The 26,772-nt window shown below is 37.2% G+C and overlaps 1 protein-coding gene across 7 annotated transcripts in view; it reads right to left on the reverse strand.

The window, feature by feature from the left end:
- The window catches only part of slc6a9 (solute carrier family 6 member 9), a 57,548-nt gene extending 30,776 nt beyond the window's left edge, over positions 1-26,772 (reverse strand). Inside the window, exons 1-3 of one of the 7 annotated variants that reach the window (XM_051917533.1) lie at positions 26,512-26,656; positions 26,180-26,253; positions 18,026-18,292 (exon numbers count right to left, since the gene is read on the reverse strand). In XM_051917533.1, coding sequence (XP_051773493.1) covers positions 18,026-18,055 — 30 coding nt within the window. In that variant the 5' untranslated portion in view covers positions 18,056-18,292; positions 26,180-26,253; positions 26,512-26,656. Of the gene's footprint in view, positions 1-1,600; positions 1,867-18,025; positions 18,293-25,695; positions 25,883-26,003; positions 26,021-26,179; positions 26,254-26,511; positions 26,668-26,754 lie in introns of those variants that run through there. The other 6 variants (XM_051917541.1, XM_051917556.1, XM_051917549.1 and 3 more) reach the window with 6 other exon arrangements.

Below are 26,772 nucleotides of genomic sequence, written 5' to 3' on the forward strand. Positions count from 1 at the left end.
CAAAAGTGACTGAGTACACATGAGGGGTTTGGAGGCTGGAGGCTCTGGCAGATGCACCTGCTCCTCTGTGTGTGTATGTGTGTGATAAATCAGTGAGCTCTACAGCTGGACACCTGAGTCTGTGGTGCCTCTCAGGGTTCTGGCACTGCTAGAAATCATCAAATAAATCAGTATACCTCATCAAACCCCCAGTTGCAGTGTGTCCATAAAAGTCTTTACAGGGGTCAAATACTATGAGGAATCATAAATTGCTCAAGTGAGATGTGTTACATCCCCTTCAAAGTGTCCAAACTCTTTATCTGACTGTTTTCCTTCTTCCTACTGTACCTTTAAGCCTTCTATATGTGAATTAACATTGTCTATAACAAATAGGTCCAGCTGTTAAATAATTATTTGGCACTGATATAAAAATGTGCTCACGGTTATGACATCACAACCATGAAGATTTCTGAATAATCTGTGCGGTTTCAAAGATCTCATCCCAGAAAAGGACTGACTACAGACAAGACCAAAATTGGACATTGTGTCCAACTGGCCAGATCATAATGGCACTATAAATGCTTCTCGGTACTAATTAAATAATGAATGAGAATTTGCTCATTAAAAACTATTCACAAACTTCATGACAATGCAATTTGAGATTGCACATTTCCCCGAACTTGAGATATATGATAGAAACAGTTTTAATTAAGCCTACAAGAATGCCATATCAAGATAAAACAAGATGACAAAGATAACTGGATTTTGCGTCATTCCAAAACTCAAAACCCACCAAATAATTTTTTTAAAAAAAGAAAAAAGAAAGAAGTTTTATCTTTGTTACCTACAGCAAGCAACCTAATTTTGCCTCATCAGTTTTTATTTAGTCACCAGACTGCCACATTATCCTAATTCGCACACTCCTACAGAACGGCGGAACGGAAACAGATGCAAAGGAAAGGATGCAACCAAAACTGGAGCTGCATTATAAATCTCTGAGGCACAAAGTGCTTTATCGGATATCTATACGTTTTATTTCCAACAAATCTTCCCTATGATTGTTTAAGTGACAAGTGCCTCGGTGACTAAAAAAAAGGAGGTGAAGGAAGACAGAAAAAGGAGGAGAAATATGGGCCAACCCTCCATTCAGCCTGGACACTTTCCTCCTTCCTTCTGTCTCTCAAACACTGCCCTCCTGCCCACTTCCTTGGAAACTTTATCACATAGCCTTCCACCAGCGTCGCCAGAACTTCCCACTGCAATTTGTTATAAAAACTTTTCAGTTGGCCCACACGTGGTCTGGTTTTTAAAGAGCTGCAGCCCCTTTCTCACGTGGTCTGTGGGCTATTGAGTCGTCACAGGCCCCCTGAATGATGGCCGAAAAATAAGGCACTGCAGACAATGCTTGGTCTTGATTAATTCAGTTCTTTCAGGACCCTGCACCGTCGTCCGGGCAGCTTCGTACAATTGCTGCTTTGATGCGTCGGGTAACGTGCTCGCTCGCACTCGCTCAACAGACGCAACATTTTCAAATTTCCCTCTCGGCAGAGCTCAACATCTATAGAAAAGGAAAATGCTGCCCGTTTCAAAACAGCACAAATATGACAAAAACACAACTGACCTGATCAGCCATACAAGCTGCACTGCTGTTGGACTCCGACATGATTGGATAGTGCCCGGTAGTTCTCTCGTCTCAACTCTCGAGTTCTTCATTCACACCTCTCCGTTTGCTTCCGCAGAGAGAGGGGAGGAAAAAAGAACAGCCTCCTTTTGGCCAGGCTTGATTAATGCCTGAATTATTTTCACCTCATTTCATCTGATGGAGTTCTGCTTCCTCTCCGCCTCTTTCAATCATTCGGCATGGAAGGTCCCCCTCCACCGCTGCCACTTTCTCGCTCACTCCCTCTCCCTCCCTTTCTGTTTCTCTCTCTCGCTCCCTCATCTTTACCTCGTCCGCTGTACTGCGAGTTAAAAAGTGCCCCCTCCTTTTCTGTATCCCTGTTCTACAAAACAGACAGAGGAGATCCACAGCCTTTGCCTCTACCTCCACAATGAATGGAGTCGTTGTCATTCCAACACTTTGGCTGCATACTGAGTGCTAGGAGCTGCTAGCTTAGCTGCCTGGAGTCACAGGCGCTGCCAAGCTTTTCAGCGGCCGGCCCGCACGATGAAAGACAAAAGTAAGGAGAGGTCCGCTTCCATGGGGCGCGCTACTCTCGCTGTCTCTGCATTTCTTCCACTTGTTCTCGAGGCAGCTGCACCCAGACCACCAACGCTCCCATTCAGCGACACTTGACTCTCAAATCCTCATCCCTTGACATTGCCAATTCTCCTGTAAGGTCCTGCAAGAGGCCAGAGGAGGGATATACCCCTCCGTTTGTCTATCGGTCAGGCCGCGGCCTTGTAATTCACCCGTTCGCTGCATGTTACAAGATTTTCTCAGCAATAAACGGGCAAAAATCTACAGAGGACATTATGTGGCAGACCGTGAAAAGCTGCATTACAAAAAGTATCGTACAGACAAAAGAAAGCTCTCAGTGGCAGCTCTTGGCGATGGACCCAACTGAGCATCCTGTTATTGGTGTTAAAAGTTGACAGACTTCTGGCATTTTGCCTAATGAGCATTTGAAAGAGGTGTATAATGGTGGTGATGCAGTCGATGAGCAGATTTCAAGAGGACGGCACAGACATCTCTATCTGCCTCACAATGTGAAATGGAACACATGTTAACTGCATACAGTACTAATGATTTAAGAGTTAAGAGTCAAAAAAAACTAATTCAGTATTCAGCCCATAGTCTAGCTATCAAGGTATTAAATGGGGACAAATATACAGTGGGATGAAATAATATTTGGAAATGTTTATACACTTTAGTCACACGTAAAATGTCATTTCATTAGAAACAAAATATCAAACCAAGTGGAATTTGGAAACAAATGCTGCTAGAGCTTTTACCAGAATTTTACCATTTATTTAATAACTTTTAAGCAATGGCATCGAGGTGATTTTAGTGGATAAATGAAGTCAGTTCTCCCCATCAGAGTAACATCTTTATAGAGCTGCACGATTAATCGTTAAAAGATTGTGATATCGATCTCACAATCTCATTCCTAAATGACAACGATTCGGCTGCGTCTATTAAACCTTTGACAAAATCACACCGGAACATTCAAATCTGCATAATATATAAAGAGGTATATCATGATTCTCTCATGATTCTGAACAGACAACTAAACAAATTAACGTGTAATTTACCAGAGCTTCTGACAAAATGTTAGTTTCTGCAGTCTATTTAAAGGAGGGGTGTAATGCTATTTCATGCATTCTGACTTATTTACACTGTTAAAGAATTGCATTCTCATGCTAAACATGGCCAAATTTTCAAAACACGAGTTGGACGTATGACGGACCAGGTTTCGGAGAGTTTTTTTCGATTATGGCCCGTATGACATCAAAAGAGAGCGGAATTCCTTGTATAGGCACTTCTCCCTGATAAGTGACTCATGACTCTTTAGCTCCGCCCACGGCACTGACGGCAGGCACGCCTCCAGGAGTTTGGCTTTTTTCGGAAAAAGACTCGGTTTAGCGTATCTATCTTTTATAAATATGATAAAACTAAAGACTTTTCGGAGATATGAAGGATGCATTGTTACATGTACTCAAGATTAACATGAGATTGGCAGAAACTGTGTGTCATACCCCCCCTTTAAAATGTTTAATTTGAATGAATTATGAATGAATGATTCAATGACTCACTCAAACATTTCACTTGTTTCATCACTGGATGAATCAGCGTTCCTGAATGAATCTCTTGAATGAATGAATATATATTTTAACAGTCACTTGTCGCCACCTACTGGTGTAACGATGTAATGATACAATCGTTATTTGAAGCAACAATTTACATTCAAAAGGCGATTTGCTCTATTTTGATCGTTTTGGTAGACATCAGTGTTTATATCCAAACTTTTATCCCAGTACTTCTGTGATAATTTGAATATTTGTAACACAGAAATAATGACACTGTGAGGTTGAAAAGACTGCTTGTGAAGTTTTACTATATCTTAAATAGTATATCTTATTTCATAATTTGAAAATCTAAATTATTTTTGTTTGAAAAGTATGTTTGTGCTAGATTTCTTTAAAATAAATGCCACTTGGTTTGATATTTTTTTTTATATAATTGTAAATGGCATTCATAATTTTTATAAGTGTGGCATAAGAGTCCAATTTGTTTAAAGATAATGTAAATACAGTCCAAAAGCAAGTTTTATTTCTAATGTCCTCCAGCCGTCCCCAAAAAAGTTTTATGCCTGTTTTATGCCTTTATGCTCTGCCTGTTTGACTCTTTGGGCACAGAAAGAGATGAGCATCTCTTTACGCTTAATTAGACAAAGTTCTTACACAACATAATTATACTGTAAAAATGTCAGAGCCATGACCTAGCGGTTAGCATACATGCTTTAGGGTGAGGATGGTCTTGTGAGGCTCAAATCTGTCTTGTCACGACACAAACCTACTTCCACCTTTTCTGCCCAGTATTTTTTCTGTTCCCTGTCTTCTTTCTTAATACAAACTGACAGAAAAATCTGGTTCCATAAACACATCTATAATAATGATCTGAAGTCAAATTACAGTAACCTATTTCAGAAATCAGCAGCTAATTTGAGAGTGTCCTGTCTATTAATATGTGACATTTTTTCCCACATGAGTTTCAGCAACTACAAGCAGCTGGCTGAGACATTATGTATTTGTGACACCTACCCTTTCACACAAACACACACGCACATAGCTCCGGGCAGCTCCTTGTGTCTGTGCCACGAGCCCGGCTGTAAGGGAATCTGACACAGGCGGTCATTAGAGACTCCTCAGGGGCCCCAGCCAACCCCTATTAGTCAAGCAGCAGCACGGAACCTCGCCTCCTATCACAAAAACACTCGCTTCTAATGAGGATATGTACACTCTGCTATTTGCGCTACCCCATATCAATAGCATAATAGCGAGTGATGAGAACAAGAGAAGGGCTGTGATTGAAATGAAATAAACACATCAAAACAAAACTCATTAGACAGATCCTAAACAAGTGTGCACACTTGGGAGTGGGGAAATAAGATCTCCTAATTAGATACTTAGCACTCATTAGGAATTTAAATTTCATAATAAAGACAAACCTAACCTAATCACAAACCAAATCATAACCATTTTCAATAGTATTTTTTTTTGTTTTTAAGTCATTTATTTAGCTAAAATTTGTACTTGTGATTTTGTAAGCCATCCTTAGATGATACAATTGTTATATATATATATATATATATATATATATACACACACAGGTGCTGGTCATATAATTAGAATATCATCAAAAAGTTCATGTTTTTATTATAAATTATTTTTAAAAATGAAACTTTCATATATTCTAGATTCCCTACATGTAAAGTAAAACATTTCAAAAGTTTTTTTGTTTTAATTTTGATGATTAGAGCGTACAGCTCATGAAAGTCCAAAATCCAGTATTTCAAAATATTAGAATATTTCCTAAGATCAATCAAAAAATGGATTTGCAAAACAGAAAAGTTCAAGTTCTTTAAAGTATGTTCTTTTGTGCACTCAATATTTGATCGGCAGGACATATTACAGCAAATGACTTGCTCCTAGCACAAATTACTGCATCAGTGAAGTGTGGCATGGAAGTGATCAGCCTGTGGCACTGCTGAGGCACTATTGAGCCTTCAGATCATCTGTATATTGTTGGATGGACTGTTTCTCATCTTTCTCTTGAAAATATCCCATAGATTCAGGTCAGGCATATTGGCTGGCCAATAAAGCACAGTAATATCATGGTCAGCAAACCACTTGGAAGTGGTTTTTGCACTGTGGGCAGGTGCTAAAGTCCTGCTGGAAAAGGAAATCAGCATCTCCATAAAGCTTGTCAGCAGATGGAAGCATAAAGTGCTCCAAAATCTCCTGGAAGATGGCTGCATTGACTTTGCACTTGATAAAACACAATGGACCAACACCAGCAGACGTCACGGCCACCCCAAATCATTATTGACTTCAGAAACTTCACACTAGACTTCAAGCAGCTTGGATTCTGTGCCTCTCCAGTCTTCCTTCAGACTCTGGGACCATGATTTCAACATGAAATGCAAAATTTACTTTTATCTGAAAAGAGGACTTTCGACCACTGTTCACTGTCTAGTTCTTTTTCTCCTTAGCCCAGGTAAGATGCTTCTGACGTTGTCTCTGGTTCAGAAGTGGCTTGGTAGTCCTTTTCCTGAAGATGTCTGAGTGTGGTGACTCTTGATGCGCTGACTCCGGCTTCATTCTACTCATTGTGAAGCTCTCCCAAGTGTTTGAATCGGCTTTACTTGACAGTATTCTCAAGCTTGCGGTCATCCCTGTTGCTTGTGCACCTTTGCCTACCCAATTTCTTCCTTCCAGTCAACTTTGCATTTAATATGCTTTGATACATCACTCTGTAAACAGCCACCCCATTCAGTAATGACCTTCTGTGACTTACTCTCTTTGTGGAGGGTGTCAATGATTCTCTCCTGGACCATTGCCAAGTCAGCAGTCTTCCCCATTAGTGTGGTTTCAAAGAACAAAAGATACCCGGAATTTATACTGTAGGGATGGTCATTTAATGAAACTCAAATGTAAATATTCTAATATTTTGAGATACTGGATTTTGGACTTTCATTAGCTGTACGCTCTAATCAACAAAATAAAAAATAAAAACTTTTGAAATGTTTTACTTTACATGTAGGGAATCTAGAATATATGAAAGTTTCATTTTTTAAAATAATTTACAATAAAAAAATGAACTTTTTCACGATATTCTAATTATATGACCAGCACCTGTATATATATATATATATATATGTGTATGTATATAATTTAACATCAAAATAAAACATCATTCTAAAATTATAAATTACTTATATTTATAAAATATATTTTACCTGAAATGAACTACATGACATTTTTGCACATGCATTCAATTAGAAAAAAAAAAAATTCACAGTACAGTAATTCTAATAATCCTTCTGGAACTTTGAGTGCACAATGAAGAAATAGCAGGATTTTGAGCTTAGTGACTGCAATTACTGGGTCACCTCTACTTAGGAACTTTCCAATCTGTGAGTCAGCAAACCCACTTCTTAATCATTAGGCTACCAGCGTAGCATACTTTGCAGCTCTGTGTGTTTAGGCACTACTACAGTACTGAATGAACGGGTAATTCTTCTATTTTTCAATTAATGAAAGTGAAAGGAAATTTTAGACTTTCAAAGTCTAAAATAACAAAAAGCTCTACTAAGATGGTATATATCACTTGTGTGCTGCATTCCAGGGTTATAATGGTTCACTAAAACTCAATCTAAAACCATAAAAAAAAAAATGTTGCTTGAAATAAGATAAATCCTAACTATAATAAAATTTAAAAAATAAATAAATAAAACTTATTTTATTTCAGTTAGTAGCACATCTTGATTTACTACAAGCCCACACAGAACATAACATGACGCGTAGTTCTTGAGAAAATCCTCACGGAGTGACATGACATGCTGCTTCGCTTAAGCAATAGGACTTGCGTGATCTGATCATGTCGCAAACATAACACAGTGTTTTCCAACATCATTTGAAAGTTCAACCTATGGAAACTGGATTTCAGGTAAGGTGGGTAGGGATGATGTAAATATATTGAGGCTTTTGTTTTTATGCTTTGCTTTTGTAGTTCCTATGTTCAGTAAAACAGACAGATTACTTGTTTAGAGAGGTTTTTGAATTTTTGATATAAAGTCCACCATGGTTTCAAATGCTAATATCAACACAATTTGTCCCAGATGCAGTTGACTGTCATATACATCGATCAGGCATAACATTATGACCACTGACAGGTGAAGTGAATAACACTGATTATCTCTTCATCACGGCACCTGTTGGTGGGTGGGATATATTAGGCAGCAAGTGAACATTTTGTCCTCAAAGTTGATGTGTTGGAAGCAGGAAAAATGGGCAAGCGTAAGGATTTGAGCGAGTTTGACAAGGGCCAAATTTAGATGACTGGGTCAGAGCATCTCCAAAACCTTGGGTCCTGCCATTCATGTGGATGTTACTTTGACACGTACCACCTACCATGTTGCAGACCATGTAGATCATGGAAACGGTATGGTGGCTGTGGCCTCTTTAACAGGATAATGCGTCCTGCCACAAAGCAAAAATGGTTCAGGAATGGTTTGAGGAGCACAACAACGAGTTTGAGGCGTTGACTTGGCCTCCAAATTCCCTAAATCTCAGTCGAGCATCTGTGGGCTATCCTTTTTGTGCTGAACAAACAAGTCCGATCCATGGAGGCTCCACCTCACAACTTACAGGACTTAAAGGATCTGCTGCTAACATCTTGGTGCCAGATACCACAGCACACCTTCAGGGGTCTAGTGAAGTCCATGCCTCAACAAGTCAGGGCTGTTTTGGCAAAAGGGGGACCAACACAATATTAGGAAGGTGGTCATAATGTTATGCCTGATCGGTGTGTACTTTCTAATAGTCATCATGTCAAGTATGAATAATAACAAAATTGCATAATTTTTTTCCGAGGTTTTTGCCATATAAATTAATAAATGATACCATGTGGTCAGCAGGCACAAAGATAAAATGTTATGAATAATCCAAAAACGCAAACCACACAATGCATAAACGAGAAATGACTAAGAACTGAAACACAGGGCTATATAAATGGTGTAAAACAAAGGAAAGTAAACTAGAAATGTGAAACTAATACGTAACTATAGGAACAAGTAATAATCAGTAACCAATGAAACCAAAACTAAACAGAGCGGGGAAGAAAAGGAACTTAAGGGAAACAGAAGGTCAAAATACGGTTTCAACATAACACAACATGAACCTGGCAATTAGCTTGTTGGGCTATTGTTACATGTTTAACAATTACTTCCGATCCTCGAATCTGGCTGAACAAGAGACTTTCTTAAGACTGATATTTCACCAGTATCAGCACTGCTGGTCTCTGCTTGTTCTAGGCAGGTGGTCAGTCAGAGAAGGTTACATTGTTACGCCACTAGGCGGTGACAAGGGACTGTCTTTGAGTGAGTCATTAAACCATTCATTCAACTAATACTTCAAAAACGCTGAGTCATTCTTGAAATAAAATAGGGGTTGAAATTATTTCAACTTTGAGTGCCACTTTACAAGGCTCAACCGACCAGCTATCTGTCACAGGAGTAAGGCTAAAGCACTTGATAGAGACCATGGCATTGATTCAATGCATTGACCAGTACTTGCACCTGAGAATGCTTTTATGATGCGAGATTAAGAGATTACAACCCTGTAATTCACTTCAACCTTTTCAAACTTTATGAATGATTATTTTATAGAAGGTTCAAGTGGTGTGTGTGTAAGGAATTGGAAGGAAGCAGAATACTGCTGTTTCTAAAGCACGCAATGCCATCTACTGTTGAAAACTAAGCTCAGAATCGATTCGAAAGAGAATAGCAATACATACGGAAAAAGTCAGAATCGATCCAGAATCATTTCTCAATTCGTGATGCATCGATGTATTGTCCCAGCCCTAGGAAATACCCTTAAACATTGAAATAATGCTATGACAAAGATTGTCATACCCTTCCGCCGGACTCTCTCGTGAACGCATGTACGGCTGTTGCTGGAAGCTAGTGATTATAAAGTTTATAAAGTTTTAAATATGGATATTTTTCTTACAAAAACCCATCGCTTCGCTTCAGAATGCATTTATTAACCCACTTGAGTCATATGGATTACTTTTACGATGGATGGATGCACTTTTTGGAGCTTCAAAAACTTCAAAAATGGGTGTTATTCAATGCCATTACAAAGTTGGGAAGAGCCAGGATATTATTTTATGTAACTGAGATTGTGTTTGGCTGAAAGAAGAAAGTCATATATGGATGGTTATATGAAAAAGAGTGACCAAGACATTCTTTAAAAAAAAAAAAAAAAAAAAAGTACTACTTTAGAGACCCATGGGTCATTTGGACCTCACAACAAGGGTTAATTCAGAAGCCTCTACAGTGTAACCTAAAAACAGGAAAGTAACACAAGAGGTTTCCAGATTCACCAGGGAGTTTCAGTAAGTGTGGTTTCCAGCAAGAGCCCTTAAGCAGGTGTTTCCCATTCAGAGCACGTTCGTTCTATTGACAAGCTGAACAAGAGGGCCTCAGTGAGGGCTAAAATACTACTGCTGACTAAAAACGTCACTTTTTCAAACTTAGTGCAGGCTTTGATGAGCCGTCTCCTTCCGGAGCTCTCTTTTGCCCCATTTACAATCTAGAGTGGTATGTCCAACACACAAAAACAACCCTAAGCAAACACACACACAAAACAGAGGACCACGGTTTTAGACAATCAACTCACATGATTCTTACCCCCTGCACATGACAGCACACAGACTGAATGGTTGACATACAATTCTTGTAACAGATATATTAACTGACTGCTAATATCTAAAATAGGAAATATAATATTTGAGACTTTTCCATGATCTTATTTAGCTTTCGGACAGACTTAAGAGATAGTTCACCCAAATCTAAAAATTCTGTCATCATTCACTTACCCTCATGTAATGACTTTCTTTCTTCTTGGTGGCCACTGATATCTTATTTCTAAAAATATCTTATTTTTGTGTACTGCAGAAGAAAGTAAGTCATGCAGGTTTGGAGCGAAATGAGGGTGAGTAAATGATGACAGAATGTTCTATTTAGGTGAATATACACTGCAAACTAAGGGGCCCCTCTTCATAATAACAACTACATGATCACTTACACAACTTTGTGTTGCTAATGGTCTTTAGCAACTGTCTTGCTAAACATTAGATGCACTTGGAATAAATACAACAGAATAGATTCAACACAAAAATGGAGAACTAAGCTGACAAGCAATGTTAGGTAATTAGCATCATTACACATAAAGCAGAGTGAATTTTTCATTTTAAAATAGTAACTAGCATTGACTATACATTTTATATACTACTAATTGAATTTGCTATGGTTGGAGTCATAATTTAGCATAACATATGGGAACTGAACAAAAAATACACAATGGTGTTTTTTTTTAAAGGTATAAGATCATTAAAAGGTGAAAAAGCTGCAAAAATTTACCCTTTGTTTTTGCTTTGGAAAATCAGATGAATGCAATGTGACTTACATTACAAAATTGAGAAACATCCCAAAGTTGACCTCAAACTTACAAAAAGGGAAGCTGTTGGCAGCCTCATGCCTATGTTCAAGACCTAAGACTTACACTGATAGAAAGAGAGAAAACTCACAAATCAGGTCTATTCAAAATTTCACTGAACAATTAAAAGCATTCAAATGCATGTACAATAGCTTAATATAATTGGCTACTAATAAAGGAATAATTCAAATACGATGAGCGTTTTCTTCACCAGTTCCCATTATGTCACACTAAAGTCATATTTATGTCTATCATTATAAATCAACTTAATATGCTCTCACTATGTATTACGCTTCAATGGTGGTCACAATGATGCTAAAACGAGTATCAGGAAGGAAGTAACGCAGTGAATCTTAATCTGAGCCTATGTTGGACCAGACACTCTATAGGGAAGTCAGTGAAAAGTCTGGCACGACCACTGTAGGGGGTGTTGAGAGACATATTTATGGACCTCCGTCTGAAAACGACTTCCTGCCCCATTCCTTTGGTGTGCGTATGCGTGTGTTTATGTGCGTATAGGGCAAAGAGAGAATTTGTGACGTCCACCTGGTCCAAACGGCTTTCGGGACACTGAAGAGCAATTTCCAACGCTTGGATTAACCTGAAGCTTCTATGATTATCCCACCACTCCCCCCCCAACTGCCATAATTTGGCTGGAAGGGCCCCAGCTGCTAATTCTTTATAAATAGCGTGTAGCTCAGACCTCCTCCGGGGAGAATGGGGCTCAGAGGAATGGCTTGGGCACAAATCAGGCTGGAAAAAGCACACAACATACACATTTTGACAAACATATGGGACCATCACTGAGGATGAACTTGAGGTACATGTGACTTTGTTTGCCTCACGTGGATCTGACAATCGGCCAATTAGAAAAGTGACAACAGGCAATCAAGCTGTGGTGGAGTTCGAGAAAAAAAAAAAAAAATAGTAAAAAAGTTTATTCTACAAGCTGAAAAGGCTTGTATATGGCCATCTATGTTTTGACAAATGGTTGAAAATCTGTTTGAAAGAGGCCAGAAACCCTGAAAATCAGGGTTTATAAGTTGTCTGTGGGGTGGATGCTTTTTCTCTCAGCACACAAAGGGAACTAGTATAAAACGCACTAGATGAGACTCTCTGACATTCGAGTGAGGCTTTCTGTCAAGAGTATATGAGAAGCAAACAGTGAGCATCGTTTACTCGCTCACAGAGGTCAAGGTATAAGATGTTATATTTGTAATTTTCATTGTTTGCCATTTTATACAGCACAAAAAGAGACTAGTATGACAATTTATAACTGTCTAGGTCAAATTAGCAGGTCAAAAAAATACACAAGGCCTCAAAAACCTCTAAAAAGAGAATCGTTTTTGAACTTGGACTACTACAACACTCTGATATTCCTGTCAAATTTCGGTTTGCGTTTGAAAATGTGTTTTCTCTGAATTTATTATGGATTTCCTGGCTCTTAATTTAATGCATGAACTGATCAACACAAAAGCATAGGTTGTGTTGCTGTGATCTTTCAACATGGAGAGCTTTAAAATGATAAATAATAGGTCAAGGGGCTGTTTCTGTGGAGAAACCCTGAGAACAGCGGACCCCCCCTCATCCCATGCCTTTTTCTCCCATTCACAACGCCACGGGGGGAGCAGGTCGGGTTCAAGCGCAACAAATTACCTAAATATGGGCTGAAAAGGCTTTGAGGGACTTCAATTCAACCGTTAAAAATAATATTAATAAAAGAAGATTTAGGAAGCCAGGTGGGTGGAACACAATGCTAAACTGCAGTCCATAATTTCAGCTAGCGAGGAGAAAAAGTGGCTCTTTCTTGGTCAGTATTTGTGTTTAGCCTGGGTAGAATAGGGGTACCTCCACATATAAAAGCGAGAGGAAGAAACACAGAAAAACGAAATTTTCAGCCTGAGTGGTTACTTCAAATGAAATCTAAAGGCTGAGGCTCAATGGGTCCTTTTAGCGGAGGGGAGTGTTTTTTAAAGGAATCGCAGCAGTGGACGTGTTTGGCATTTGGTGGCCCTTGTCCCCCAATTGTGCGTACTCCATGGTGGCTGCCTTCTCTGTGGGCTCGCTACACTCCACAGACAGTACAGTCTGGGGCTCAAACATAAACAGAAATCATGTTTGACTTCCCTTTTGCTCAACCACATCTGTTCCCATGCCCCTGAAGGCACTTCGGTTGCGCAGCTACAAAGATGTGTACGCTGAAGTTAATGTGAGTGAGTGACAGCTCAATATGTTCCTTACATAAGTCTGAAAGTGCTGTTGACCTAGGCATGGCCTTGAACTTGATGCTCACCTTCTATAAACGGGACTCTGGATTATGTACAAAAGAAAAAAAATAATCGCACTAAAGCATACATACGCTTTTTATTAAAAATTCTGTGACATCACATAAAAAGATTGAAATTTAGGCTCTGTTCAAAACAGACAACATTGTTGTGTTAAAGAGATAGTTCCCCTCAAACATTTTACTTCTTTACTCACTAAACTGTATGACTTCTTCTGTGGAACATAAAAGGGGAAAAAAAAAAGACTATTGTCTCGCTGGTTTTTTGGGGGGGTTTTTTTGTCCATACAATGGAAGTTAAAGGAATAGTTCACCCAAAAATGAAAATGATCCCATAATTTACTCACCCTCAAGCCACCCTAGGTGTATATGACTTTCTTCTTTCAGCCAAACACAATCTGAGTTATATTAAATAATATCCTAGCTTTGTAATGGCATTGAATAGTGCCTGAGTTTTTGAAGTTCCAAAAAGTGCATCCATCCATCATAAAAGTAATCCATATGACTCCAGTGGGTTAATAAATGCCTTCTGAAGCAAAGCGTTGGGTTTTTGTAAGAAAAATATCCATATTTAAAACGTTATCAACTATAATCACTGGCTTCCGGCAAAGGTCGTACGCATGTTCAGGAGAGAGTCGAGTTCTGGTGGGAGGGTGACCTCTGACATGACGTATAATGTAGGATGTACAGTAGTCGTAGCGTAAGCTTAGGTGAGAACTGACGAACGTAGAAGCGCAGAGGATAAAGCAAGACAAAATGCCAGTCACGAATTAGAAGTCTAAAATGAAAAGTTTTAATGAAAAATGTTGGAGGATTTTGATATAAGAGAAGAGGAGCTACATCCTACGTTGGGTCAGAGGTCACCCTTCCACCGGAACTCGACTATCTCGTGAACACGCATACGGCCGTAGCCGGAAGCCAGTGATTATAGTTTATAAAGTTTTAATTATGGATATTTTTCTCACAAAAACCCAGAAATGCTACAGAAAGCATTTATTAACCCACTGGAGTCATATGGATTACTTTTATGATGGATGGATGCACTTTTTAAAACTTCAAAAACTCGTGCACTAATTTTTGGGTTTGTATGGTGCACGCGAGTCATCATTAACCATTTCCTGGAACCATTAATGGACATTTCAAATCAGTCACTTGTAAATTTCCAATTTAAGGGGATAGTTCACCCAAAAATGAAATTTATCCCATTATTTACTCACTCTCAACCCATCCTAGGTGTATATGACTTCCTTCTTTCAGCTAAACGCAATCTTAGATATATTAAAAAAAAATATCCTGGCTCTTCCAAGCTTTATAATCGGAGTGAATGGTAACATTTTTTGAAGCCCAAAAAAGCACATCCATCCATCATAAAAGTAATCCATACAGCTCCAGGGGTTAATAAAGGCCTTCTGAAATGTAGGTGAGTGTAGATGCCTCTCGTGGCTCAAACAAATAGGGCTGGGCAACAAATTCAAGCTCCTCCGACATCCCTCTTTAAAAATTCTTAAAAAGTATATTTTTCTATTTTTCGACTTCTAATTCGTGACCAGTGTTTTGTTTTGCTCTATCCTCTGCACTTCCGTTCGTCAATACTTCATGCTTTGGGTCAGAGGTCACATTTCGACCAGAACTAGACTCTAGTACCGCCATTACTGGAAGCCAGTTTTTATAGTTTATAAAGTTTTAAATTTGGATATTTTTCTTACAAAAACACATCACTTGGCTTCAGAAGGCCTTTATTAACTCCCTGGAGGCATGTGGATTACTTTTATGATGGATGGATGCACTTTTTTGGGCTTCAAAAACTTCACTCCTATTATAAAGCATGGATGAGCCAGGATATTTTTTAATATAACTCCAATTGTGTTTGGCTGAAAGAAGGAAGTCCTTCTAACCTAAGATGGCTTGAGGGTGAGTAAATTATGAGATCATTTTCATTTTTGGGTGAACTATCCCTTTAAGTCATTTTAGAGGTTCTATATCAGTTAGGATGACAATTTAGAATGATGGGTGACAGTGAGACAGCTCACTAAATTTATGAATGTAATTTACTGTTGCTTATTTTGTTTAATGCTAATTAATTGACCTGTGCTTTGAAATGTTTGTAAGCCCAGAAATCAGAGTTAAAACACGCAGCAGTAGCTCAGCATCCTGAGGGACTATGGGATCCAAAATTTGTTTGCGTTTAATTTCCACTTCACAGACAGCAGCACACATTAACAACCCTTGGGAAAGGTTGGAGAGCTGCCAGCGGGACAGAAGAAAAAGTGAGTACGGCATAGGGTCATCACAGCTCCATCAACCGTTCCTCCACAACCATTTCTGAATGTCTGACAGCTCCAGCATTAATTCCTCTCATGTCATTCTACTCGGCTCTAATTATGTTTTGGGTTACCGCAGCTCTTACATTCTCTACTGTCACTGTCAGAGGGTAACAATGGGCTTTTCGCTCTTGATATCTCATTGTCAGTGCGTCAGGATACTCTTAAAGCTGAATAGCTTCTGTCGGAAACAAAAATTATCACCAATCAAAGCATAGTATACAAAACCATATACTAAGGTACTACAGTTTTACACTTGGTCAGATATTGTACATCAAGCAGAACTATTTGTGTACAATGAGGTGCCACTACCTTAATCAGTAAAAGTCATTTAGAGTGATGAGCAAACAAATGTGCCGGTCTTCTTTCCCTTCTCGGGAGCCAACCGAACCTCTATACTGAGTAAGTTTTAAGTCACATAAATCACTGACAGCTAAAACCATATTTCTCCACAAAAAAACGAGCCCAAAGACTTTAAAAGCCAGAATGTAAACGCAAGTCACTATGGGGTGCAAAGCAATTTAGCATTTGGATGCCATCATATAAGTTATAAACGTCTGATAAACAACAACCGTGGAAGACAAAATAAAAATATAATAAAATTAAGATTAAATTTAAGAATAAATGTTTAAAATGAAGACTGTGATTATGCCAAAAAGCATATTTGATGATAATAATAATACAAATAATAATTCTCAGAATTTTAGAAACAAATTCCATCTGCAAGTTGCCCATTTACAAAAATAAAAATACACGTTTAGATGTACAAAATGTACATGGCACAGTTCAAGGCTACAAGTACAGGACAATACAGATATATGAACAAAGAGAGCGACACCATTACAATCACTATAACCAATCACGTGAGGGGAGGACAAGGGTGGGGATGGACCTCAAAGGTTTATTTGCTTTAGGACCCCTACAACAGTTTTCCCTAGCTTTTACAACCTGTTTACAATATTTTCCTCATATGGACTGCCATATCCATTCTATAACCATATCCCAGTCCTAAAAGGCTTTTGAGACCGAATTTAGAAAGAAAATAAGCAGTAAAACACTAATTCTGTACAGTTACAGCACAGAACCAGCAACACATTATCCACTTAAAGTCACACAAGAGACAAGAGAATCACTCGTCTGCTCTATGAAAACCACTGACACTTCACACAAACATACCACCCTTTAGGAAATTGGCATTCAGAAACACTAAAAAATAACAAGAATATATCTTACTATAGCTATAATCACATCAAAAATGATTAAATCAATATATATATATATATATATATATATATATATATATATATATATATATATATATATATATTTTTATTTTACTGAAATTCAAGTTCTCATTAGATATTCCACCTTACAGAATCAAGTCCACTTGAAAAACTATTTTTACAAGTATTATGTCAGAGACAGTGTTGACATCTATAAGACGTCATACATCCCTGACTTGCGTTATGTTGCTTCAGCACTTTTTCTCAATCAGCAAACACTTTAAGATCATCTCACGCTGCCAGATGTGTGTGCCTTCAGCACAGCAATGGCTAAAAAAAAGCCAGCACAGTTTGGAAACAATGTTATAGCCTCACTCAGAAGACATATACAGTTTTAAATTACTTTTATAATCATTAGGAAAAGTGTGTTTATTTAAATTAATTAATAAAGTCATTTTTTCACAACACACAATAGTCGTGAGGTTTCACGGAATAGCAAAACATTGTGAAAGTCCTCTTTTTTTCTCCCTAAATTATACTATATTAACTGTTAAATTGATCCAAGTTTCTTTATATTCTCCTATTCATTAGTTAAGGATATCTGTCAGGGCATCTGTAAGAGTCTCTATCATGAAAGCTTTAAGTAGAAAAACACTAAGTAGGTTTAAGCACTAATAGATCAACTCTCTGAACCAATTAATTATTTTCTCTACAATTTGAGAGGAAATGTTAATTGAACCATAAAAAGAGTGTTAGATATTTAGGACTGTGGCCTGATATAAAATGCTTTGACTTTCTTAAGTACTAACTTTTAACAGAAAATCAAAAAATTGCCAGGTCACATGTTACTAATAATATAAAACTCTAATACAAAAATAAACTAACTTTTTAAAAATATATATAATCTAAAAAATATAGCAGTGAAAACCTGAAGTGGAGGGGGAAAGGAAACAAAATTGCAAAGTTACAAAATGCAAGTCAGAGCGACTCACCAGTATGCCAGCAAATTGTTTTGCCTCCATGCTTTTGAAGCTTTCTTCGGCGTGGGTCCCCTTTCCAGAAGGATGCCCGTCCTGGCCTGTCTCTGTGCTCTCTGGGACTCGTCTTGAGCTGCTGGGGTATGTGTCTCAGTCTCTGGTGCACACTGCTTCTCCCTCAATCGTTTCCTCTCTCCGCTAGTTCAGTCAGTTTGCAATGTTGAGCTGAGGTGGCGTCTTTGCTTTGTGCTAATTCTGCGTTAATCCAGGAACTTTTCTATGCTGTGAAAGGAACATGTGACAGGGAGAAGGAGGGAGGAAGAGGGGAGAAAAGCAACTATTAGCCTCCAAACGTGTTGTTCTCTCTTTAAAACAATGATTTCATAACTGCTGATAAGCCTCCAGTAACACGGTCCATGTGCTGGCTGGAGTGTGTCAGACTACAGTCTGAAATTCTGAATTACAAGAAGTGATGTAGAGGATGTTTATATGGTAAACTAGGATGAAAAAAATTTACTTTTTTCAGTAAATAAGCAGAACAAAGGGTTACAGTACCGATGGGTACAAAACAGTTTGTACTAAGAATGCACAAACAACTAGAACATCTAGAAAATGACAATGATTTACCAAATTAACTAAAAGCCTACAAACAGGCAGCATGAGTAGATTGGTTAGACATCTTCAACTTCCCACAATTATTATGTTTTACTACAAAAAAAATGTTCGGAATCCAGCACATTAACATTTGAATGAATGAATGAATGAGATTTTAAATGTTGCACTAGCATTTACATAGTACAGCAATCCAAAAATCAAAAGGGAAATGTTTCTTGGCCTTCTTCACAATAACAGACATACTGTCAGTTTAAGGTAACAGCAAGACTCAAGTAACACTTCACCAACTGGAGCCTCTTAAATTACTCTAATGTTGTTGTGATCCAATCATCTTGACACAAGCCTGTAAACCAGACATCCTATATTAAAGGGAACGCTTCTCCAGACCAACTATTTGAAATTAATACCTCAGCCTGGACGAGTGACCGTTTACTCATATTTATGGCAAGTGAGCTAGCAGTAATATTTAAGTGGGAAAATATTGCTATACAGTTTTTTATTTTTTCAATGAGAACATCAAACAAGGAGGACTGTGCAACAAGCTATCCAAATAGAACAACAAATTAACAACTGTACACACACACACACACACACACACACACGACCACACAGGGAAAAGTTAAAGCAAGTTAAAGTAGGTTAAGAGACAAGTGTTCCATCCCTCAGCGCCTCAAAACTTCACAAAAAGATGTTTTTATGTACAAAAAGCAGATAAGACATGAGATAAGCCAAGCAAACTCTCTGAACCGATGACTCCCTGATCAGTATTGAGTTATCTATTGCACCACACAATATGTGCTCTTTACTGAATGAGTTGGGAACTACCTATATAGAAAAATACTTAAAACTATAAACAATAAGCACTTTAAACATAGAAAAGTCTCCAGAAAGGCCAGGCAGCTTAACAACAACAACAATAATAATTAAGAAATAATAATTGTTACCAAGAATTATCATATTATTCTAAATGCATAGTTTATAGAAGTGTAAAAAATAAAAATAAAAATAAAAATATTGGAGAATGAGAATTTTGTTTTATTTATTTTTTTATTACCACAAGTTTACAAAAATAATTTTTTCTGTCACCCACTAATAAAACAAACCCAAACAACAACAGTGTCTATCAATTCATCAATAAACCCAAATCAGAAGCTGGATGTTATTTGGTAGCAACATCTACTGGTGACACAAAACATTCATTTGTTGTATTAAACTAAAGCACATATAGAGCTGCAATAAGTTGCTTAAGAGAAAAAAAAAGTGGCTTGTGTAGCAGGAGGTCTCTGGTCTTGTTGTGGCCGGAAGTTGCTACTGCACCCGAACACACACGTGGAAACTGCCACTCAACTCAAGTCAATTCATTACTACAGAAGAGATCATTTTGAACATTCTTGTGGGTAACCATTCAGTTCTGGGGAAGAGAAAACCTAATTCATCTGTCAGCTTCAACAGAATCCCAAGGTGCTTGTCCTCTTTACTTAGACATTTATGTTTTAAAATATGTATTAATTTAAATTGATCAAAACTAGACTGATCAATGTAGAAAAAGGACTTTAATAAATATAATTTCTCATTCTACTCACAATAATCACTGTCACAAATGTTCAATGGCCAATCAATTCAAGTAGATGTAAAAATGAACAATTGTTCAAGCATGAACAATTCTGGAATTGGAATTCCTAAATGGTAGCCTTCCTCTTATGTTTTATTAAATTGTTAAGATGTTCATAATTGTATTTAGTATAAAAATATATATTTTTAAAAGTGTTTCAAGCAGTGTTGGGGGTAACGCATTACAAGTAACTTGAGTTACGTAATCAGATTACTTTTTTCAAGTAACTAGTAAAGTAACGCATTACTTTTTCAATTTACAACAAAATATCTAAGTTATTTTTTCAAATAAGTAACGCAAGTTACTTTGTTTTCACAATTATTAACTGACAGCTCTCCTGTCCCCATGTTGAGAGCAATAGAGTGAGTGAAGGTGTTGTGTGCGCTGTGTGTGAATATGATGGTTATTGTAGTTCTAGACTAAATGTGAACATGCGTTTAATCATCTCAATTGCACGAAAACATTCAGTATTCCTCAAAATGAATAAAAACAGTAAAATGCAATCTCAGAATTTTATGCAAACCTGTAATAATTAAATAGATTAAATTAAACAAATATACTTTATGTATTTAATCTCACTTTATTAACCAATGTCTTTGCTGTTGACCTTCAATGATTCAATTTAACCATAATAATAAGCAAAAATTACTTTAGATTAAACTTAGAAATAAAAGCGTTGAACTTCCTTCTTCAATCCAGAATGGCAGCACAGCTGAAAGGTTTGTTTCGAGCTGCGCCCTCTACTGTACAGTCGTAAATACGCATTACCTTCAGCCTGAGGCTTATTCATTTCACTTTTGGTGTGAAAGGGCCTTAACATTTGCCAAAAATAGAACTTTTTTTGTTGCTATTAAAAAACAAACAAGCCCAGCCCAGCCCAGGTGAGAAAAAGTAACGCAAAAGTAATGTAATGCATTACTTTTCATAAAAAGTAACTAAGTAACACAATATTGTAATCCATTAATTTTAAAAATAACTTTCCCCAACACTGGTTTCAAGGAATGTGACTCCTAAAAAGTGTCTTGAGCCTGCAATGGTAGCAAAATTAATGAGTATTTTGCACCCCCGGAATGCCGCTAATATGAATGGCATCAGAAGACAATGAAGTGTTCCAGAAACCCAGTTGGATGTGGTGGGTGGAAGTTGGGAAGTCACCTTGCAGACACTGCTTGAAGTGGCTGATGAAGTGTCTACACTTCAAAGCTGTGGCAGGTCATAGGGTGGCTCTCATTAACTGTGCTGGGTGGAAAAGACAGCTTCCAACTGCCACAGAGACTTAAACCGTCACATCGAACTCCCTCTCTTCAGTTTCATTGGCATTCACAACCCTTGGCTGATCACGCAGGCATCATGCCTGGCTTGAACTGAACAGCACATGGGAACAGTTCTAAAAACAAATTATGTAGAGATGTAAAATGTGTCCTGGTGTGGTTTGATGCACACAAACAAGACTTTATCATTGAACCTGAAGTTAATCTATCTCAAGTAAAAAATAAAAGATTGTCACCATAATTTTTCTGTCATAATTTGAAAATAATAATAATAATCCCATTATTGTAACAGACCAAATTATTTTAAACTAAACTCAGCAAACCATGTCAACCCAAAGTCTTTCATTTCAAAATCTTTTTTTTTTTTTTTTTTTACCAGTGAATGTCATCAGACACAGAAAACTCCTGGAAAAGGCAAAAGAAACACATTTTACATTTTCCCAGCAAGAGCAAAACATCCTTCACTGGAGACTGGTAGCTATTTTAAGGTTTATGCTTTTCCTTTTGGTCTTGAAAGCCATGATTACAACTGAGCATCTGTAGTAGCATGATACAATGATACTGCACCTCCTCAACTCCACCCAACACAGATAACACAGAGCAGCTCCAAAACACTGCCATGCCTTCCCACTTCAGTGAACTTTATCTCACACATATGAGCAGAAACCGAAACTCAACAAACCATTAAGACTATTTTTTTTAAAAACCATTGCAATAATTTGTTAAGAAGGCGACTATGATAAAAATAGGGATTTTAAAGTATTCTAGAGCCATTTTCTATGATTTGTCCACGTCTGTCTGAAATGACAGACACTGTCAAGCATCAAATGTGGCAATATTGTGTGACATTGCCTGACCTTTTGCACGACAAAACATTAATAGCAATAAAATGGATTATTAACAGTGATATAACCAGTTCCTAAACCAACCAAAGAGAAAAGAAACTTCTTTTAATTATTTTTTGATATATTTTCTGGTTCTGTTGCTCATCCATGAAATGGATGCTATCTGAGGCTTGCTGAAATGGATGCTATATGAAGCTGTTTTCAGTTACAGGTTTACAGGTTTTATCAGCTGTGAGCACAGTGACGTATATCTGATGCAATAAAGCCACTCCCCCTATATCTCTCACTCCAAATTAAAAAAAAAAAAAAAGTTTATAGTGAAAATTTCATTCAGCTGCCTTCTCAAACTTTCGCTGCAACAGCAGTGTTTTTATTCTTGCCTTGTAAATGTGTTTAAATTCATATTTTTCATATCAGTCTTTTTAATCTTTAACAGAGAAAAGTGAATTGTGCCGACTCTCTAGTGAGAAGTGAATCAAACTGACACTTCCCATGTTCTGTGTGACTGGCAGTTCGCTGGATGTCACTTTCAGGTGCACATGCTCTAGAGTTCATGACAAACTCTGGATCAAACCCTGAGTTAACAGAGAAAGTTTATACCAAACTCTGTGAGCCCGCTGAACCTAATCGAAACCAGGTTGGATTTATATGGTTTTGTCAACTCTAAACCTACTCTGAAACTCAGATTTTGTTAAACTAGCTTCATGCAACAGGCCTTATCTGCAGATAATTTAAAGCACATGAGTTACTGCCTATCTAAATTCATTAGAATAACAAACTTTGCGCAATTTTCTGGCAAATGTTCAACTCAGAGTTCAATCCATCAATCGGAAGTGCTCGGTCCTGCAAATATTGTACATTTTATAAACATATGGTATAACTGGACATGTAAGCAACAACATACACAGAAAACTAAAATTAAACTAAAACATTAAATTGCTGTGATTACTGATTTGTGCAGAGAATAAAACTGGGAAAAGTTCTCATTAACTTTACTTTTCTGTTTCTACCCCATGTCTTTGCACTTTGTCCCGTTTTCCTTCCTTCGGTTGAAGCAGTTTGTTTAGGAGGGATAACTACTGAAAATGGACATGATAAAATGAACAGGAACTTATCAGGTCTTGTCCACAGTATTTCCGAAAAACAATGACTGGTTTACAGGGAAAAATTCTTGAATCTTAACATTTGCAAGCATGACAGCATATCCCACAAAAAAAAAAAAACAACATTCCTGACTTCCACTCAACCAGCAAGGAAATATTGTTCGTATAGCCATTTAATCCCAATTACTTTACATTGTGGACAAATGGTGGACAGTTTGTCTGGCCAGGAAATTCAACGTTTTGATTTTCGGTCTGATGAAGGTGCTCACGCATGGGAGCACTAATTGCTAAAAAATAGAACTACCTTCGCAGACTACTTGTGCATAAACATTCATTTTCAAAAGGCTTCAAAACATAATCCTAAAATCTTTAACAAATTTCCTCATAACTACTGCATCCTGGTATTCAATACTGAACACTGTTAAAACAACTCTAAATATGCTGTGGCCAGAGGGCTTATACTGCACATACAACAAATGTACAAAAAACTTTAAATGGTGAAATATGGCCATAACAAAAGGTCAAACAAACAAAAAGCAAATACATTTCTTTTGAAATGCAATAAAATACCACACTCTGGCACCTTTCCAGCTTGTGACAGAATGTCAACACATGACATTTCTTTATGTGTGGGAGCTAATCCACATGATGTATGGTACAGAGGTTGTGCTTTGACAGCATGGTCACTTAATGCATGATTTGACACATCTCTATGCACTGCTCTGCTCAATCATAAATGATCTTGACGTGTTTGCACAGATTGGGCCCAGATGTTGCTGTGTGGTATGATTATCCTGCATCTTCTCTTCAGTGGTAAAAATGATCTCAGCGTGCCAAACATGCATTTAAGCATGATGGATAGGCACGTGCAAAGTATGCTATAACAATCTGTTACATCACAGGTGAACCTCATTTCTTTTGAGGCCTGTGTGCAACTGAATGTTGGAGGTTGGTCTTTTATTTGTTTACAAATGGCCTTTTCCTTCTTCTTTTTTTCTTTTTTTTTTGAGTAAATTGGAAAAAAAGTCTAGTGTTTAATCTATAATAAATGTGTAAAATAATGTATTTATCTATACATTAAAAAAAAAAAAAAAAAAATATATATATATATATATATATATATAATCTCACCATTAAAATGCTGAGTTAGATTTCAAAACAATGCTATGAATATAGTTTCTTTTAAAACAACTGAGTATTAGCCTGAAATAGTAAATAATTCCAGAAATCTCTATTGTCTACCTTTAAAATAGCAGCATCCACAACATGACAAAGCTAAAAATTAAGCAAAAAAGAAAAGTTAACATGTTAAAATAATATAACTAAATATCTGTGACTGTGTTATCGTGAAAAGCACTGGAAAGCATATGCAAGTTAATACTGTATTATTTTACTACTAGACAGGAATGCATGAGAAAGTATTAAACCCAAACTACACAAGTTCTAGACATACAACATCAAAACCACCTGACATAAGAGTAGGTGGATACTTAATATATCTCATTTGTAAGTCACTTTGAATAAATGTAAATGTAATATGAGAAACCAAAGGTTATGTGTAACAACATTATGTGGCAATATATGCTCACATATACAATGCAATATATATCATTGATTCTTGGTTCTCTTCATGAACATTGTACTGAATGTATGACTTGCTGTCATTTCTTGAGATTTATCTAATGTTTGTTATTTAAGAACACAGATTACACATTCATCATTGAGACAATTTTAGTGCCAGAGTCTTAAGTGCTAGCTGTCATTAGTCACTGTAAATCATTGCAATAAAAACAATCATTTAAAAATTGAAGGTTAAACTGAAAATGAAAGCAAGAGAAAAAAAAAAACCTTTAACCAATGGAATAATTTCCACCACCTGATAGAGTGCAATGGAGGAATTTAGTTCCCTTCATATGCAAGTTTATAAAACAACAAGCCCAAAAAATAGCTAACATTAAAGGATGTAATTATTCTATAGCTTATAGGGTACAAAATGTATAAACAGTATCATGCTGACACTTTTCCCGTCCTGTTACTAATGCTAGTAGAATGAAATCTGACAAGAAACAAATGAATAATAGTTTAACGTTTCTGTTAAACTGTTCATTTCAAACAACTGAATATCTGTACAACTGTAGTAAGTCTTTAAACCGAGGAACGTCTTACTGGTGGTATGAAATAAAATACGGAAGGAATATTCAGCTGTAGGCTAAACCTTGTCTAGTATCATTGGTCTTACCATCGCTTGCTCCTCGGTGTTACTGTCAGTGGATCTGTTACCAATGGTCTGAGAGTATTACCGGCGTCTAGAGAGTTTTGAACACTAGTACCTCCTCATTAAATTGATGGACACTTATTTGTTAAACTTCCAATATTCAAAGTAACGTTACACACTGTTCGGATGTGGCCCAGCCCCCCTGATAAAAGACCCTCCTACACACACACACGTGTAGACAGTGTTTAAGTTTTAGGGCTCTTTAAAAGCTCTTCATAAATAACTTCAGTATAATACAACTACCAAACAGTACGTCAAATGACCGTTCTTACCTGAGAATAAGATATCTGAAAATACACCATGAATGAATAAAACTCTCAAATAATTTGGACATATAATAAACAGAATGAAAATTAAATTCAATCATAAGCACTGGTTATGATTAACAGCCTTAACATATGATCTGGCTAAGATTAAAATGCCGTAACTAAGTAAAGAGGTTATTTACCGGTATTGTTGAGCACGTGTGTTGCTGCGGTTGATGGATGTTTCCGGGAGACAATAGACCTGCGATTATAGCCACTGAGTAACAGACATACATTAAAAATTGCAAATAAAACCACAAAACTCTGATATTTTTATTAAGCTATTACTTTCTAAATCCGCTATTTTTGGTTTCTGGACTCTTTAAAATGTGGTCAATGTAAAAAGAGAGGTGTGCTGCCAAAACCTTATGCTCTGTCGCATAGCAACACATTTCGAAGCAAACACAATAAGTGAGCGTGGAATGAATATGATGGGTGAAATGAGGACATTTAGCCACAGACGCACATTCGTTACCTTTTTTATTCTCTAAAAGATGCTGGAAGATGATATAAGAAGGATATACATGCCTCCCCATTCAGGCGCCGTTGCGCAGCGTAGCGGTGGGTTAAACAACTGCTAGCAAGACAAACGACTAGGTTGTACTGAGTGCTTTGCTTCAGCTGTAAGATGTAAGGACGGTGTACCATTGGTCCCTATCTAAGTTTGTCAAACTAAAGTATTCAGAGTCATAAAAGTGTGTTGGTAAGCTCTAGTTACCTCTTTGTGATAGTTAAA

This window comes from Ctenopharyngodon idella, chromosome 2, assembly GCF_019924925.1.
Source record: "Ctenopharyngodon idella isolate HZGC_01 chromosome 2, HZGC01, whole genome shotgun sequence".
In the NCBI taxonomy this organism is placed as follows: domain Eukaryota; kingdom Metazoa; phylum Chordata; class Actinopteri; order Cypriniformes; family Xenocyprididae; genus Ctenopharyngodon; species Ctenopharyngodon idella.